This window comes from Syngnathus acus, chromosome 9, assembly GCF_901709675.1.
Source record: "Syngnathus acus chromosome 9, fSynAcu1.2, whole genome shotgun sequence".
Lineage (NCBI taxonomy): Eukaryota > Metazoa > Chordata > Actinopteri > Syngnathiformes > Syngnathidae > Syngnathus > Syngnathus acus.
Window position 1 is genome coordinate 1,272,092 of NC_051094.1, and position 19,159 is coordinate 1,291,250.

General features: G+C 42.3%; 1 protein-coding gene across 9 annotated transcripts in view; it reads left to right on the plus strand.

The window, feature by feature from the left end:
• The window catches only part of trpm3 (transient receptor potential cation channel, subfamily M, member 3), a 59,782-nt gene that overhangs the window by 11,915 nt on the left and 28,708 nt on the right, over positions 1 to 19,159 (plus strand). For all 9 annotated transcript variants that reach the window (XM_037258505.1, XM_037258510.1, XM_037258509.1 and 6 more), the window contains exons 2-8: positions 10,478 to 10,557; positions 12,478 to 12,679; positions 13,598 to 13,811; positions 13,898 to 14,022; positions 14,257 to 14,428; positions 18,033 to 18,207; positions 18,717 to 18,840. In XM_037258505.1, coding sequence (XP_037114400.1) covers positions 10,478 to 10,557; positions 12,478 to 12,679; positions 13,598 to 13,811; positions 13,898 to 14,022; positions 14,257 to 14,428; positions 18,033 to 18,207; positions 18,717 to 18,840 — 1,092 coding nt within the window. The remainder of the gene's footprint in view (positions 1 to 10,477; positions 10,558 to 12,477; positions 12,680 to 13,597; positions 13,812 to 13,897; positions 14,023 to 14,256; positions 14,429 to 18,032; positions 18,208 to 18,716; positions 18,841 to 19,159) is intronic.

Below are 19,159 nucleotides of genomic sequence, written 5' to 3' on the forward strand. Positions count from 1 at the left end.
TGAATGCCACGAGATTGATTTATTGATTGAATTAAAGTTGACCAGATGATTGCTAGCGTCGTGGCTGACACAACAGCCTTTCATCCTGCCGGTGTGTGTCAGACGCAATCAATCTCCGCTCACAACTGCCCTCTGATCGACTATCGACCAGTTGAGGGATGCGGTTTTCCTTTTGCCCTAAGTCAGCTGGGATAAGCTCCGGCCTTGGTTGGAGCCCTGAATAGAAAATGGATATTGGGAGGATTCTGGGCCTTGGTTAAGGTGCGATTTCTCCAGAGTCTTGCTCTCCTCGCATGTTTTTATACAGCCTGAAGTGAGAGAAATTATGTGGGAAGGATTGAGTGGGTGAGAACTTATTACAGTAGATGGAAAGTTATATCTAAAAAAAAAAACCCCATTAGTTAAGGGTTTGTATGAAGTCGTATACGAGACTCTGGTAGTGAGCGGTGTGACTTTTTCAAGGTGAGTGGTCATATGGAACAATGGAGCTCGTCTTACGGACGAGTTTACGCCATTGACCGAATGAAAATGAAATTATTAGCTGAAAGATAAAGCTCCAGTCATTAATTATGGAATCAAGTTGTGGAATTAGCTTGCTTTTGGATCCAGATAAGACGGATGGAAACGTGTGTGTGTTTTCAATCACAGTTGGAGCTGAGCTAATTCTCATGGTCTCATTATGTAGGTAATGGTTCTGTCCTCAGTACATTTCCTTTGGCAAAGTGCTCACTTGACACCATTGATCTTTTCCGCCACTTTCATGCGAATACTTGTCGAAAGAGAATAGTAGCTAGAAACAAATGTGTCATGTCGCCCAAAGTGACGAGAGTTAAAAAGGCAACCAGCATATTAGTAACAAAAATGAATATTTTGATATTCAGTGTAACCTTGGAGTTGGGAAAACACTCTTATTATTCTGAATATGAATGTACAGTAAGCAATGCATCATAGCGTCTCTTCGAGTGCATATCAAAGTGCAAATTCATCCATCCATTAGCTGAAGCGCTAATTCAAAATGTCTGAATTTGTAAAGCAGTCTTTGCTTCCACCCCCTCCCCGCCTCCCTCGTCGGCCAACTAATTAGCAGGCGTTTTTTCACTGCAGGACATTATTTATTTTTTTTTGCTAAATGATGGATATGTACAAACCATTTAATGCATCATCCACGCTTCCTCTTTGTTTAGTTAGAGGGCAAAACGCAAAGCCCCGCTGAGAATGGACACATAGCGGCAAAAATATTCATTCCTACCAAAGATGTTGTTGGCTACGAAATATTTATTTCCCAGTGGAGACCAGTCACGTTTTTGAAGATTGTTTGAAAGGTGTGTCAAGACCAAGCCTGGTCCCTTAAGATTACTCACGCACAACTCACCCAACAGCACATTTTGGTTTTGAACACACACTCGTTGCTATGAATAGCAAATGTTCACACAGCCCAACCAGAGGCATTTTAAATAAAGTTTTGGATTTTAAGAATACATTTTTCATGCTATATTCTTTTCTGAACTCATTCACTGCCAAGTGAATTTTGACGTCCATTCTCGTCAATGGCAGTGAATGCCATTTTCATAACTCGTTCACTGCCATGTGAATTTATTCTCGTCAACGGCAGTGAACGAGTTCATATAACGATGGATAGGTGATTTACATAGACAATAGAATCGGTATTGTACTTTTTCGATGCCTGACAAATGTGTGACGATTTCAGACGGTGTCAATCGAAAGCCAGCATTTGTTATCTTTGTGACGGTCGAATTCCTAAATCAACTTAGTCTGACAAGCGCATGCATCATTTAGCTTTTCGGTCGCTAATGCGTGTGTCTCACTGCCTGCATGTATAATACATACATCGCTTCCACGATTTGTCCTCGTTACGGCGGTGCTGACCGTGCGAGCTGTCCGACACAACAGCCGCTAGAACCCAAACAACACGAAGAGGAAGGACGCTTTGAAAGCTGCGTTCAATGCATCATTCCCCCGCCGACACAAAGTTGATGGAGTCATGAATTTACGGAGAGGAAATGCGTGAGCGTTATCACCGGTGTCATGCTCAGCACTTTACATAATATCTCCGGTCTCACCTGAACGCTTTTAATGTTTGCATTTAATCAGAAGCCCACAGGAGCCCAACAGCCTTCATATCGACATGCTAACACACGCGCTCTTTCTCTCTCTCTCGCGCTTTGACACACACACACACTCACTAACACACAGCTTACATGTATAATGAATCATTGTAGGATTAATGAACTCTGTTTGCAGTGCAATTAGAATTCCATCTTTGGCGTAGAGGCAGTCACGGTGAAGCCGACGTAGCGTCTGTGTCTTTCACTCACCTCATTACGGTGTCAAATTGGGCTCATTTTATTTTCCTTCTTGCATTATGAGTTTAATTAACATGATGCCATATTGTCTTGCTCGCTGGCATTCGTGAGTTTATCAAATACACATTTCCTATTAGTCATGAGTAGGGATAGTTGAATTAGAGGATAAAATTCAATTCTATTGTCGTGGAACAGGCTTTGTCGCTTCGACGGTATTCCGCGTGAGTATTGGCGAATTCTCTCACAATCTTATTTGCTGAGAAAAGAAATCCGCTCATTAATGTCAAATATGGATGGGCTCGCGAGATTCATGCCACTAGCACAAGTGAAAGGCAATTTGGGAGTATAGGAAGGTTATACTTAGCTTTCAGGACCGAGTGTGGAACTCTTGACATGATGTGACATTAGCTGCAGCACAACTATTCTTGACATTGCTGAGGGCCTCATGATGTTTTTTTTTTTTTGGAGAGACTCGAGCTCTGACCTAAGCTGGTGAAAGGATAACATGCACTCTACGGTCTAATTTCGCGGACATGTCAAAGACAAGACAGGTGCGACGCAATCTGTTTAGCTCCGTTGTTGTTTTCCGACCATGTTCCATCTCGGGAGCCTTCGACAGCTTTGTGCTAAAAACACGACAAATCATTTTAATGAGACTTGTTGTCCCCCTCCCATTCCCTCATCTGCCCGGGAGGCTTAGCTTTATTATGATTTACAAGACAGGCTTGGCTAGGAGTGCGCACAAATGCAGAGTGCAGATTAAGAGGTTCACTTCTTCAAAGTATGACAAAAGAAATGAGTCTGCACTTCATCCAAAGTCCGCTAGACTGAGTTTGTGAACCTTCTAATCAGGGCTTTGTGAGATCATGTACTTTCAAGAATAACATTGTGAGCTGCCAAACTGGAAAGAGAGGCGAACCACCACAAACCATTTTGCGCGGCTAGTCGGCTGTTCCAGAGTTATCGTGAAACTTTTTTTTAACTGTTATCCAGCATCTGTCATACAAATGTCAAAACCAATTAGCTAAGGCCAAGTAAATGAAAACGCACCAGCGATATTTTCCGTCCGCTCTTTTGTATACCACTTGTTATGGATTACAACTCGTTTTAACTAGCAGCGCTAGGCTATATTCAGTTAGCTACCACGATGTTTACTGGGGATGTGAAGTTGAGTACTCTTCTGTATCATACAAAAACCTCCATGTGAGGGTACAGCACAGCTGTAGCCATCGACTGAAACATCCCACGTCGATGGATAACAGGCTGCGTCCTAAATTGAAATGTAACACTCCCTTGCGCTCACGAGCTAGCTCCATCTGCTAATAACTATCTCGGATCGCATTTCGATGAACTCGGTCATAGAAGTATCAATCAAAGCTCGAGCTCAGCTGCGTGTCTCGGCTCTAACTTCCTCCTCATTAGAGACGGACGGCAGAGGGGACTCAGGTGTAAAATTGACCAGGTTGCGCTAACCGCTTTCCATTCCCAGTCGTAGGAGCTCTGGCAAAATGAGGCAATGCTATGCGGCAATTCGGTAACTCGCATAAGAGGCTATGCATAATAAATTATCCAGGCTTAATTCTCCAGCCGCCGTCGCCGCCGCAGCAAATGCACATCGACAATAAACATGGCGCTTCACTTCTTTCTGCTTTTGTATTCTTTCACAAACTCATCTTTATTATTCATTATTGTGCTTGGTACAGTGTAAAACAAGGAATGTGTACATTTCTTTCACAGCTTCATTTCAATAACATTCGGTGCAACTCTGGCTAATCAACTTGAGCGTTAGTCCTAATTTGAAATTGATGATGTAACACTCCCATATACTGTGGAGATTATAGATAAATATTCATACAAAAAACTGCAAAGCCTAAATTGTCAATTACTAATGGCTCCACGTCATCTCAAATGATACCGGAAACGATTTTAGTTTTTATTCATTTATTCAAAAATGTTGTTGCTTTAAATGCTTAATTCATGTTACCTTTATCTTTATCTACTTCTTTTCCCTAATGATGAAAAAAAAAAAAAGTAACGTAAATGTCATACATACTTTCCATCTGACCATTGGGGCGGAATAAAACCAGGCCAGTTTTCCCCCATCTTGCCATTGCAACCCATTACAAAAGTGTCCCTTTCAAAGAGGATTAAACACCAAGTCGAAATCTCAAGTGGAAATATTTTATGCTCATCTCTGGTGACTGACTCACATGGGAGGAACTGCTAAACGTTGAATCCTCTCGAGCGAGACATGGCCTTGAAAAACATAGACGACTCTAATCGTGCCACAAACATGTCCCAACATGTTATTCTGTTCTGTCTCTCAAACCAGGTATTCTCAATAGTTGCATAATCCCTGTTCACAGGCTATAAATGCCACTGAAGTTCAACAAGAAAGAGTCAACGTCTTCGTTCCTTCCTCAGTCAGTTCTACAAATAAGCCAAAGTGAGAGAATGTGAAACGAATAAGACACCTGCTGTTTGAGACGGAATAGCACACAAAGACCATCCGTCCATCATTAGCATCAATCACTTCTACAAATCACTGCGGATGAAATGCTTTAACCTTTTATTTATCGTCATCGTCGTCGTTTAACGAAGGCAAATGCGAAACATCATTAGCGCTGGCGACGCTGAGCTGGCTTTTCAAATATCACCTGACATTTACCATCATTTTTTTAACCGACAGCAGAATGGATAAAAAGTCACACCAATCAATCTCACTATTTACTCTGTTCACATCGAAATTGTTTTGCCAATATTTACAATTGGGGCTCACAAGTATGGAAAACCGTTTTTTTTTTTTAATTGTATTGTTTCTTATCCATTCATCACCACACAATTGATTGAGTCAGTCATTAAAGAACAAAAGAAAGCAACAAATGTGAAGAGAAGGCAAGGCATTGTGTCAGATTCTGCACGGCAACAACGGTCTAGAGGTACCACGCGCCTTGCACTCTCTCTTGACCCAAGTGTCTCCCTCCGAATATAGATGGCAGGGAAGAGATGTCACGCAGTGTCAGGTGGTAATTATGCTCTGCGCTACAGAAGACCTTTTTTTTTTTACACTCTGCTCTACGTGGCTCCTTTTTTAAACTCTATTCCACACATGCACATCCCAAAATCCCTCTAGTGCAGAGGCTCCATAAGAGGCAATTTTACAGCACTTGGCCTGAACCACCTCGCTCGCACACACACATTTGCTTTGTCAAACAGGTGATGATCAACCTCCCGTCTCTCCATCCTCCCGTCTCTACTTCTGACCTTTTCTTCCGTCCCTGCACCTTAAGTGCACCGGCCCCACCCCTCTAAATCCCAAGTGCCCCCCCTCCATCGCCTCCCACCACAGGCAGAATGGCCACGCCAGTGTCGATTAGCCTCTGTTCGGCCAGATGCTCAGCTCGGATTAACCGAAGCCTGTGGGAAAGGGAACTGCTTATTCTATCCCTGGGAGATGTGTCCGCCACAACGGCAGCTAAAATAAGCAAGCGTGCTCATTTGCAAAATCGTTTCTGCTATGATCGCTGTACAGGATTTTCAGATGTAGGGGGAGGGAACTGCTGTGTCTGATGTGTCACCAAAATATTTTAAATGAATATTTCTTTGATAGTATCAATGATTTTTTTAGGCCAATACTGATTCACTAACAGCTAAGTGTGCTCTCTGACATGAAATTGTTGTTCTGTTTACTTTCTCTTTAATCCCCATCATCGATTTCATCTTCCATTGTGGTAGCCATGTCTTCCGGCACAACTGGTGGTCAAAGTAAGAATAATGAAATGACAGTAATTATTGCCATCTTGTTTCCCCGAAGGAGGGCCTGTTAAGGTGCACTGATTATTTATGTGGAAGACACAGACGTCAATTAGTTGACACACGGCATCTGTTAGTACACTTTTTGAGGCAATAAGTAAAAAAAAAAACAAGAAAAAGCTACCATCAACTCATGGCGCACACAATTCTTTTTTCCGAGTGTTCCTAGAATACGTCCTTCTACTTCCAATGAGTGTTTTCCTTGAAACTCTGTGGGCAATTCTTCTGTGACTTCTTCTTATCTTCTCTGCACTGTGCTTTGATTTACAATCATCCGAAGGACACGCTTTCCAAGGTGCACCGTATGACCTTTTAATAGGCAAAATCCCAATTTGAAGGTTCTCTCAAGGTCAGTGGAGGGTTCACTGATAACCCACAAGTGAATTTTGAGATCTCCGTGACTGAATCAGTGTGCCTCATTGAAGTCATTGAACAGCTCGTCACTGTTGAGATACTGATCACATTGATTCCACCTCTCCACCAAATTGGCTGGCAAATGAATGAACCTCAAAAGAGATGTCGTACGGATGGCAAAGTCTGATTCAAGTGGCTTATCTTGCATTAATAAAAGAAACATTAAGTACACTTGCTTCAAAGTTAGCTTGTTTGTAATGATAGCATTAAGGCTAGCTTCCTCTGGTCCCAACCACATACGGATTGTTGACGGTGACATTAGCTTTGGACTGTGTGCAATGACATCCTTAATGTCAGCCCAAAATTCATTACGGGTCAGGATCTGAATATGAGTCATTGTAAACGTTGTTTACCCTATACACCGGCATGCCCAGATTGGGATCTCTTGAAGGTCACTGCCTAACGCCAGCTTATACGGTTGCATGAGGCAAAAAGGGGTAAAGCCCAAAATAGCTTTTATTGTCAGCAAATGCATTTTGCGCACACTGCCTACACTTTTCCAAGTGGCGACGAGAATGTGCAGTGTTCCCAGATAAATGTGCATGTATGGAAATGAAAGCTAACCTTGGGGGGTTTGTGTTTCATTCGTTTGTTGTTTTTGTTTCAAGCACGCTATTTTTCTGAACAAACCGCAAGCTTCACACAAGTATCATCTTATAGTGGGGACAAGGATGAAGAGAAGCAGCTGAGTGCAAGGGATTTGGCGGGTGCAATGTCCTCAATTAAAACGAATTACAAGCTTGTGAAAGGTTCCGTTCTGTAAGGGTACGTTTGAGAGCGTAAGAAAAAAACACACCGTATGTATGTTCTCCTTCAAGCAAGATTGACTTTTTCGCATTTTTCTTATTTAAGGTCTGGATTTACACTGCGAGAGCTGAAACTGGGTCACTTGTTAATACAATAACCCCAAACCACAAGGCTATTTTAACCAAGAGGCTTGAAGAAAGTCACCTCGGAAAAAAAACAATGTCTAGATGAGGAATGAGGCAACCGGTGAAGACACAAAAAATAAAAGCTAAAAGGCTTTTTCTGAAACATAACCATTGACTAAAATGTGAAGAAAACAAACAACAATTCATAAAACAAGTTTCCAGGAAGTTATAATGACGGTTGCGCCACAGCAAAACAAAGCAATCATACCCAATAAAGCTCACTGTCGTTGATTTAAATTTTTGTGAGGAAGCAACATTTGATTTCTTCTCAAACATAAACACAATTAATTTGCCAATTTACAAGAATTCATTGCAGTCAAGCTAGCGAAAAACAACTGTAACATATTTCTAAGCTAGCGCTGCTTTTCCAAGAATGCCGTTTGCTTCGACTTCCATGAATAATATCCAAGTTGAGCATAACTTCTTTGTAAAAGCAGATATCTGGGCTGTTTGGTACTCTGCATGGGGAGGAGACTGATCAGTTTGGCTTTAGGGCTGGCTCAGTGTGCGCCCTTAGCACCGTGAACACGCACACTAATACGCTCATTATAGCTTCCGGCAAGAATCATGTGTCAAAATGCTACCTGGAGTCTGCTGTATAAGGGAAAGCCCACAAGAATGCAACCCGCATCAAAACTCAGGTAAGTTGATACCCAAAATGGCCGGGATAAAGTTTGACTTGTCTTTTGTCCACTATTTTGTCCAAATGTTTTATTTAGCGGCCTGTGTTATTCAACCAATGACAGATAAGCTCTAAAGCTTCTTTTATGTTACTGTCATTTCATCTTCTAACTATATTTATGTGTTTGCTCTCCCTTTTTGATAGGATAGATTCATGGAAGCATCAAAATATCATTTATTCATCTTCAAGGGAATTTTTCTGTCTGCAGCTAGCTTAAACAAAGTCCGCATCGGTTGGTCACTTGTGAAGGCTTGGCTCGGAAAATGTCCCAAGGTGCTTTTTGTGCTCCTATCACGGAAACGCATCAGAGTCAGGGGAAAAGTTAACAAGCCGTTCCAGTTTACAAAGAGACTCATTCTCACGTACGTTTTTTGGAAGACTGTTCTCGGCGTGTTCACAAGACAGTTCTCTGTTCTTTATTGTGAGAAATGGTCGATGTCAGTGTTGCATCTTGGCTACATATCAAGTAGGAGGTGAGTTTTCTTAAATTGTTCAAAGTAGCCAAGAGGGGGATATTGAGATTAGGATGTTGATTGGCTATGTCTATTTCTTTATTCAGCTTCCCGCCACTGCTAATAAGAAAGTAGAGGCAGAGGAAGCAGTTGTTGAGGTGGAAAATACATGCTCAGTTGCTCACATAAGTCAAGTTGTAGAAACAATCGGGTTATTTCTTTTGGTGGCCCACTAAGTCGATCGAGTGTTGGTCACAGGATGATGGTCAGTCCCTCTCCTAAAGCGTTACGGTCTGAGTACGGTGTTAGGGTCGATGTGCCAACATTGGTCCAGTCCGGTTTGTGGCGGGTTTGCGGTGGGTTTAGTGGTGCCGTGGTGTGACAGGGTCAGTCAAGCGGATGTGGCTGGTGTTGTTGTAGAGGCGGCAGCAGTCAAAGGCTTGTACAAGCAAGTCTCCGTCCGCACTGCTGGCTGGGAGATGAACCAGCCTTGCTGTCCCAGAACGAACAGCGGGCAGGACCATTTTGTTGCTCCAGATCTCCCTTTGGATATGTAATCCTTAATCTTAACGCAATTATCACAATATAGTTCACTTTTGTTGCAGACTTTGTCAATCATAGAAGTCTTGAGCGGTAATATATCAAATCAATATTAATTAAATCGTATAATATTTTATATAAAATATTTATATATATTTTAATCAATATTAATTATAAATTTATAATACTGTATAAAAAAGTAAAAGTATAAAAATATAATATTTTTGGTCAATTTATAATGCTGTGTAAAATTAGCCAAATCAACTAAAAAGATCAGCACAGTCTTTTCTTTCATGTGATATGGATTCTTTATTTATCTAGGAATTGCACATGTATTTTGGGATTATCTAAACAGTTGTATATCAACCGTAATCCCGTGCCGCGGGGTTTTTAATGTCGAGCCGCCGTGCACGTGTGCAGCAGGATAATTGGCCCGCGTGCGTTTCTGTCACTCAGACCTGCAACCAACGAACACGACGACCACATGTGCAATTCCATTGTGACTGCATAACGCAGCCCGCTAATTTGTATGTTGTCGGCACGCGCTCGGCCGCACAAGGTCTATTTACATATTGATGATATCCGATGCAAGAGTTCTTCTTTTACGGTTTACATTGACACTTTGGAATTTCCTTTCCCAATTTGTTAACTCTCTAATGAAACAAAATGAGGCAACCAAAATATTGCACACTGCTCTCATCATGATTGCAATGCACTTATTCAAATTTCTTTCCTAGTTGTATGATGGCTTCCTTGCATGCATAAAATATCAGTAAGCGCGCACACACAAACACACACACACACACACACACACACGCACACACACGCACGTTGCTGGCTGCAATGCAACATAGACTGACATCATTTACCGCCTCAGTGCATTTAAACATCCGCTTTCTGTCTTTCTTGCTCTCGCTCTCTCTCTCAGCAACTTTGCTCAGCCGGTTTGGGCTCAACTCCCAACATGAAGCATTTTTCTTTTCTTTTTTTTTGTCCGAGGTTTTAAATAATGTGTGAGGGACTTCATTTACAGCTATGTGGGCTTTTTTCCAGTGTGCTTGTTTCTAAAATGTTTGGAGGTGGAGGTTTGTGTCACCAAATTGCTTGTCTAAGAAGACAACATGAATTTGTATGTACAGTATGCTCTCAGTGTGAGGTCCTGCTGCATCATGGGTAATTACTCCCCAAAAAGTCCCATTTACCATTGTGCAAGCATTTCCAAAAAAGCATTTTAAGGTGAACTCAATTTTCTTTTCTTTTTGTCCTATTGACACCCACTGTGCCATTAACCTTAATGTTCTTTTTTTTTTGTGTCCACAGGCGCAGAAATCATGGATAGAGAGAGTGTTCAGCAAGAGAGAATGCGTTCATATCATTGTGAGCGCCAAAGACCCCCATAGGTAAGCACAATTGCAGAAACGAGTATAGACTGCTTGCTATAAGCGCTTCAAGTAGTTGCTGGGATTATTGTTACCATATTTTTCGTGCGTGACATTTTACAAATTATTTATGTCTAAACTCCGAGCTTAATATGATTTAAGAGGCCTCCGTCCACGACTGGATGATTTCATCGATGGCTGTCCGAGCGTCATTTTCTCCTCCTCTCGGCAGTGCAGGCAGTGTGAAACAATAATGATGATGAAAAGTGAAGTAGGAAAAAGCATTTTTTTTTTCTCCTCTTGTCATGTTGCCCAGAGTTGTTATTTTACACAAGCGCAGTTTGCTGAAAGCAAATTGTCCCAAACCGAATAAACATAAGCGTCACCTGTGAGCTAGCCTGTATTTACGAGTTCATGCAAAGCCTCTGTGACTGGCAGACACATCTTCTTGCGTCAGCGTACGACTGAAAAGTGGCAGCCCCGTAAGCACAGACCTCATGAAAAAGAAAAACAGCAACATGAACAATCGGGCTCCTTTCCAAGGCCTCGCCGATGAAGCACACCTAAGATGTGCCTGTGTCAAATGTCAGAGCCACGGGTGAAGAAGCGGCTCCTGAAGGCATCCACGTGTGCGAAGGCATCGCTGTTATCTGTACAAGAGGAGTTGTCAGATGAATGATCCCCCCCAGTGTGAAGACAGAGGCTATCACTCGGACCGGAAGAAGAGATGGCGAGCTCAATTTGCCCCCCCCCCCTCGTTATCATCATCCACCAACAAGCAGGAGGGGTTGACTGATAAGGCGGACACATCTCTCTTGGCTCTCACCAGCACGGATTCTGGACGAAGGGGTGAACTCAGTCGCGCCCCCTCAATTTCCCGACCCAGCGGTGATCTCCTAGATTGTGATTGGAGAGAGTTTGGCCTTCTGTGATAGGAGCGACTAAGCTCGCTTTGGAGCGTACACAGACTTACTGACATATAGCAACTAGTACACAAAGTTTGACATTTACAACTTGATTGACATTTGTGGAGGGTCTGACACTCTTGTCTTTTCACATCAGCAGCCTCACTCAAACATTCAGACGACAACGGAGACCTAGCCCGAGGGCACCACGAACAATAACAGACGACCGTTTCTCGCCAAAATTCATTATGAGGTGCCGATTCACCAGAAGACGTCTGACAGAACTAATGATTGTGATTATTCACTTTGAATATGGATGAAAAAGATTTCCTTTGCAATTGTTTCAAATTCCGTCTTCGCTAAATGATTCACCAGGTTTCGATTCATCGGCAAATCTATTTCCCGCATTGCTGTCATGACGCCGAACTGATTTCTGTAATGCGATGCGCAACAGCTGTCGCCGCTCCGAAGTGAAATTTAAAAAGACGAGATTTTAATTCCTCTCCTACCAGCAACCAGGCAAGCTTCAGTACGCTACACTTTGTTTGGGTAAGGGATTATCATACAATGATGTCGAAGCAATTTCCCTCGAGACCACATCTTTTCTTTCAAGTGAGAAAACAAACACTCGCTTTGCGGGAGGTAAAGGAAAAGCAACCGAGACGGAAATATCAAGTGTCGACAGAATCAAAGTCCAAGCCGCTTTCTCTTACTTCATTCATCGCGTGGGATTGAAAAACAAATACGATCCAAATAAAAACCAAACTTGTAATGCAATAGCCGCTTCCATATAACTTTCACTTTAATAGCTTGTGCAGAGGGACAAGGAGTGTCGAGAGCAGCAAATCAAAAGAGATCGGGCTGATAACAGAGTGCAAGGGTCCATCGGAACCTTCAAACCCCTCGTCGACGGACATCAATCTCTTGACGGGCTGTCACTTCATTTTTACACACTTTGCCCTTGACAGACGCACAAGCGCACGACCACCTTTTGACCTTAAAGAAACGTATCAAGTCGGGTTCTGATCTCACACAGGTGCTGCTGCGGTCGCCTGATAGGACAGCATGTGGGCCTTCCCCCCGGCATCTCATCCAGTCACAATGATAAAGCGGAACGGCCGGCCAAGAATGACGCTCTGTCTGAGAAGTGGTCCATCAGCAAACACACTCAGCTCAGCCCGACGGATGCGTTCGGCACCATTGAGTTCCAGGGAGGAGGACATTCCAACAAAGCCATGGTGAACACCTACTGCACATACGCTAGATCAGGAGTGTCAAAGTCATTTTTGTCGCGGGCCGCATTGTAGTTTGGTTCCCTCCGAGGGCCATTATGACTGTCAACATCTTCTATATACAGAGAAGATAGAGGCTCCACAACAAACTGATGAATAACTAGTTTTGAGATCAGAGACGAGTAAAAACTATTCAAATAGTTTAAAAAGATAAATGGTAATACAAATTGCTAGCAGAATCTAATTTTAAAAAGTGAAGACAATTTGTAATTTTAGTAATGACACAAATTTGTCTTCGCGGGACACATAAAATGATGTGGCGGGCCGTATCTGGCCCCCAGGCCTGGAGTTTGACACCTATGCACATCCAAGTCACTGTTCTGAAACCAATCCACGTTCTCTCGCTGAATAACAACGAGCAGACAAACCTAGAAACTTTTTTTCAGTTGAGTCTTTGGTATGTATATTGTCACAGAACTCAATATCTTGCCAACTGTAGGAGAAGCTCGCCATGAAAAAAAAACAACATGTTGGCTCCCCATTCATCATCGGAATAATTCAAGAGAGAATAATCAATTAAGTCTCTGTACTTTGAAGAGAATTAGAAGTGAAAATGAATTTGTTTCAAATGACTTTTGCATCTGATTCACTGTCAGCGGTCGCCGTAGCCTCCATGCGTTCCGTGTAGATGATAACAGGTGAATCGGAGCTCATTTTTTTTCACGATTGAATTATTCATGCCATGCATATGTTAGTTTGGGTATCTGTGGATGAATTAGATCAAATCAACAGATGTTTGGATAATACACACGGCCTCCAATTATAGCAAACATCTGTCTGGCATGTTTGCATCTTCAAAAAAACCCACAAGAAAGGTTTTCCCGCATCAGCACAATCACTGATCACGTGTCCAACCATCTGCAGTACGTGCGAGTGTCTTACGACACCAAGCCGGACCTGCTGCTGCATCTGATGACCAAGGAGTGGCAGCTGGAGCTGCCCAAGCTTCTCATCTCAGTCCACGGGGGGCTGCAGAACTTTGAACTGCAGCCTAAACTCAAGCAGGTTTTTGGCAAAGGGCTCATCAAGGCTGCCATGACCACCGGAGCCTGGATCTTCACCGGAGGGGTCAATACAGGTGAAATACCACACCTCACCAAATGGAATCAATTATTGAATGTGAATGAGAGAAATGTGAGTTTCATCACCAATGTGTTCTGTTAGGGGTCATTCGCCATGTGGGTGATGCGCTAAAAGACCACGCCTCCAAGTCCAGGGGAAAAATCTGCACCATCGGCATTGCTCCCTGGGGCATCGTGGAAAATCAGGAGGATCTCGTTGGTAAAGACGTAAGTGAGAAAGCGAGAACCGACACTGCGGTTGAAGTTTTCTAAAGAGTGAAAACGTTTGCAAAGGTAAAACAATGAGAATGATTACTCAGCATTTTTTTTTTCATGTTAATTAGGATACAATGTTAAGTAGACAATTTTATAGACCATTGATAGTATTTATAGTCACGGCGGAGTGTAAGTTTTTTTTCTGCTAAGACAGTGAACACAATCCTTTTTTGATGTTTTCTGCAGGTGGTGCGTCCGTATCAGACCATGTCCAACCCAATGAGCAAGCTGACGGTTCTCAACAGCCTCCACTCGCACTTCATCCTGGCCGACAACGGCACCACGGGGAAGTACGGCGCCGAGGTCAGGCTGCGGCGACAGTTGGAGAAACACATCTCCTTGCAGAAGATCAACACGCGTGAGTCACACTCATACGTGTGTATGATTGACACAGTGAATGCTAAAAGGTGGTGTGTGTTTTTTTTTTTTATAAAAAACATTTATTTATTTATTTTTTTAAATTTATCTTTTTATTTTTTATTTTTACTGAGGCAGTTGACAGACTGAATGCATTTTGAGAGGCATAGTTAATATCAGTATTTTCCACGTATCCACTTTGAATTGAGCTTACAGCATGTTGAGAAGAGGGCAGCAATAGCTCATTTGTATTTTTGGAGCGTGTACTGTGTGTTTACACTCTATTAATGTGTATTTGCTCATGTGCACGCTCTTCATTCGCTATTGAGCCCCTGTCACACTGCATTTATCAATTTTCAATGTTCATTTAAGACCTTGGCGGGAACCCAAATGGATTGTCACCAACACAAAATGCATTTCTCTCATTTTCGCTCTTGCTCTCTCACACTCAGACACAAAGCTGGAGCCCGCCCGTTCCCTCTTGAAATGCATTTTTCAACAGCCTCCCACCATATTGTTTCAAATGTGTCAGGGACACAGACCTGGATTGGGGAAGGCATGATTTATTTTCTGCTCCCTCCTTTTGTTGTCAACATGCACGCAAACACCGTTTATAAATGCCAAAAAGGCTTTTGCCAATATGTCTCCATTTATTTTCAAGACAAGGACACCAATGCATTTTAAAAATAATAACATGAGGCGGACCTTTGCTTTAATATCACCCAAAAAAAATATTCTCTCTGCTCACCCTCCAGTCATGTGACTCATGGACTTCCCTTTGTCATCCTATGCCTGGAATCATACAAAAGGGGCTGGGAAGGCAAAGGGACGCCCAGTCGTCACACATTCATCATCCGAGCAATGTAAAGTGCCTGATGGGATTCCCAATTTCCCCCCGCTTAAACTTCGTTTTTTTCTTTATCGGATCCGAGGAGGAGCCTTTCGGGATCTGCCCGACGAGATAAGCAGTACTGCTACAAAAGTTTAAAGCCAGCTCATCTGACATTCGGCACTGTTCGTCTTTATCTGATGTCCCCGTTGAAACATTTTAAGGAGGCGTGTTGTGCATTTTAGCCAAAATAGCCAGGATTGGAAATTCTACTCCATGTGAGGCTGTTTTGAAGTATGTGGTCCAGTCTCACGTTATTCATATTTTTTAGATTGTTGGATTTCATTGGTACCTTCAAATACAAGTGAGCTGTATCACAAATGACTGAGCGAAACGGAGAAGTACTGCTGGAGTATATTTTTGCTTCCTTCGCCTTCACTCTTGGGTTAGTCGACAGTTATTAATTTGATTACCTGCCCACAAAATCAAGTATTGGCGGTATCAATTTTCCTCACAGCACGGCTCCCTGCTGCATCCCGCTGTAGCCTGCCAGCCAATTAAAGGAATGAAGAAATTACAGAGTGAAAGGTTTGACTGCACGTGTGGTGAAAGAGAGGCTGCTAGGTGAAAGATGTCCTGCGCTGGGTTTTATTATGTCGCACTGTAAAAATGACATTATAAGCAGAAATCAATTATTTTTAAATCAATTACCTTTACTCTGTGCAGTAATAGGTTGCAAATTGTCCATTTGTGACATGGCTTAGATCTTATTATAACAAAACAAGATAGATAAATAAATAATATTAAATAAAATAAATAAAATAGTTCAAATAAAGTCTACCAGTACGATGAAGGCACCTTCCAATTGCACTTCAATTATTGGGAATGTATATAATATATATATTAATAATAATATAATAGGGTGTTTTCACTCCAGGTAACCTTCGCTGACCTTTCTCCACGGGCAGTTTGATTAATCACAGAACATGATGAAAATAAATAAATAAAGATGAAGTAGGCCAGGTAATTGAATCTCGAAAGGCATCAGGCCTTGCGTTGCAGATTAGCCGTGACACGGTGACCTCGTTCGTGGACCGGCCCATAGATGGAAGATTAAAATTAAGCGACGGCACCGGGAAAGTCAAGAGCCTCGTGGAACAGAACCGAGGCAAACTTTTTGAAGTACTCCGTCGTCGTCCGAGCCTCACTTTTTGCTACGATGGCGAAATGCGACATGATGTGGAAAGAATGCGAGTGCGTGGTCAGCAGCGCGGACTGCGGAATACCAAATCTTTTCCACCAGAAGGGAAAAGGTCACCAGAGTCTTCATTTATGACTCGCTCGCCATATACCGCAGTGATAAAAGGTTAGCACTAACATAATATGTTCTTTTTTGAATAACACACCTTTTACCGAGTTCTGATCTTTTTTTCAAGAGAAAATAATACTGCCTTTGATCTTTCTCAAGCCTTCAGGAGCTGATTTAATTAAACACAGAGAAGATCACGTTAGCAGTCCTAGGGTGGCTGGCTGATGTGAATCAAAGCAATATGATGGTATGATTTTCCGTCATGTACTTTTTCAGTTGCCATTAAAGATTATTTCGTGGCACGCCGGCGGAAAGAAGTCGAAGCCAATCAATCAAAGCAACACAGCAAACACTGATGGAGAGAAGTTATTCCCAAACATTGATATTTCTATTATATACAATTATTTTTAAAGTAAATTAACCTAAGGCAATGTTTTATTAGGATTTCTACAAGACATTCCCCATCCAGGACGTGTTTGTTATTGTCATCAATAATTTACTTAGTAGCAAGTATTGTGTTGAATATCTGGAATAACCTCAAGCAAGAAGTAAGACACGCTCAGATGCTAAACAAGCCAAGCCAGTGAATGCTAACCAAACTTGTCTGTCATAAAAAAACCTTTGTCCAATAAATAAATAAACACATAAATAAATAAATAAATACATAATTAACTAAATAAACACGCACATAAATAAATAAATAAATGACTGGATGGAAGGTGAGCGAGCAAGTTGTATAAAATGTTGCTATTTTTTTATTCTAAAGTCGTTCCAATGTAAATGTTGTTGTAGTTAGTGAAGCTCAGGATAATTTCATGACTTTTGTGGTTTTGTTTTGCTTGTTGTGCTTTTCGCACTATTAAACCTGCCGCAGCTGTGCTTCCCCTCCTCATTTGTGGCTTTGACTTGAACGATAATTTGCCTCCGCAGCCATCAAAACAACCCCAAACGTGCAAAGAGCAAGACGGAAGAGATCAGCTTCCTTACGCTTGCGTCCATTTTGGTGTCCCGCCCTCGTCTGATCTTGTGACGTGTCACGGCGCAGTGACGTTTGAACTCTTTGAAGCAGATGAAGTCCCGAAAATATTCTCCTTATGTAACGCCCGTCGTCCGTGTCTTTCCACGCGCGAGAGGCCGTGTGAATTATGCAGACCCGAGAGTGCGGCGCAGGGACGATCCAGCAAGGCGTAGCTTTTTGAATTGCAAGAGTCAAAACGGCGAGAAGAAATAGCATGTCAAACAAGACAAGAGGGGTGGCGGGTTTAGGGAATGGATTGGACCCAAACCGTTAAATAGGCGGGGGCGGATACTGAGAGCCGCCATGCCTCAATGGATAGATATTCTGTTACAACAAAAAACATGGACTGAACTGAGGGGAAAAATAGAATATCTTGCCACTGTTCAATTTGTAATGCTTTTCAGATTTGACAGATTCTAAATTGTGCTTTCTGTTTTATTTGTATCCAGGTATTGGCCAGGGCGTACCAGTGGTGGCTCTCATTGTGGAAGGAGGCCCTAATGTGATCTCCATCGTGTTGGAGTACCTCAGGGACACCCCGCCGGTCCCTGTAGTCGTGTGTGACGGCAGCGGAAGAGCCTCCGACATCTTGGCATTTGGTCACAAATACTCCGAGGAGGGAGGGTAAGCAAATTTGGATGGAGAGCACTATCGTACGGATGCACTTTTTCATGCCTTTGGCTAATAGACACCAGCACAAAAATGCACCGATGCTGAATGAATCTCATTATACTGTGCATACTGCAGACGCGTTCCTCCGAGTATGTGTAATGATGAATACATTTAAGGAAAACGGCTTATTGGGATCAAAACAATTGCAGCAAATTAAAGTTGTTACTGGAAAATATGCTGATGCATCACTTTGATAATGCAACGTGTTTCTCACGAGACGCGCTTGGCGTAATTGTTTTTAGGGTTTCTCACTGTGTCCAGTTAAAGATGAAGCTCATTTTGCCAAAGAGCATGAGGAATACCGTAGCAGCCGATAGTCCCGGTCAACCTTGGGTTCACTTACAGACAACAAATCTAATTTACCCCACCCCCCTCCGCTTTCTCCCTGTCTTCTGTTTTCCTCTGCCCTTTCTTTGGTGTGATTTCCATTTATCCTGCTCCTCTTGGCTTCTTTTCTGCAGCATAATTAACGAGTCTCTGAGAGACCAGTTGCTGGTGACCATCCAGAAAACCTTCAGCTACAGCCGCACACAGGCCCAACATCTGTTCATCATCCTCATGGAGTGCATGAAAAAGAAGGAGCTGGTGAGTGCTTTGAAAATATTGATCGGACACGCTAACTACTCACAGGGCTTGAGACTCACCCTTTTTTTTTTTTCCATGGTTGATATAGCACTAATGTTAATTTTACCCAAGAGTATCCAAACTGTGCATAATATTACAGTGCCTAATCATAATCCAATACAACATAATACTCATTTATTTATATTGCAGATTTTACATATAGCAATGGGACAACCACAAATAAAATATACAGTGGCAGAATAGTCCAAAGTCAGTCAAAAGCCAAAGTAATATTAATAAAACCGCTGTCTCTTTTTTGACGAACACATAGACCCACTAT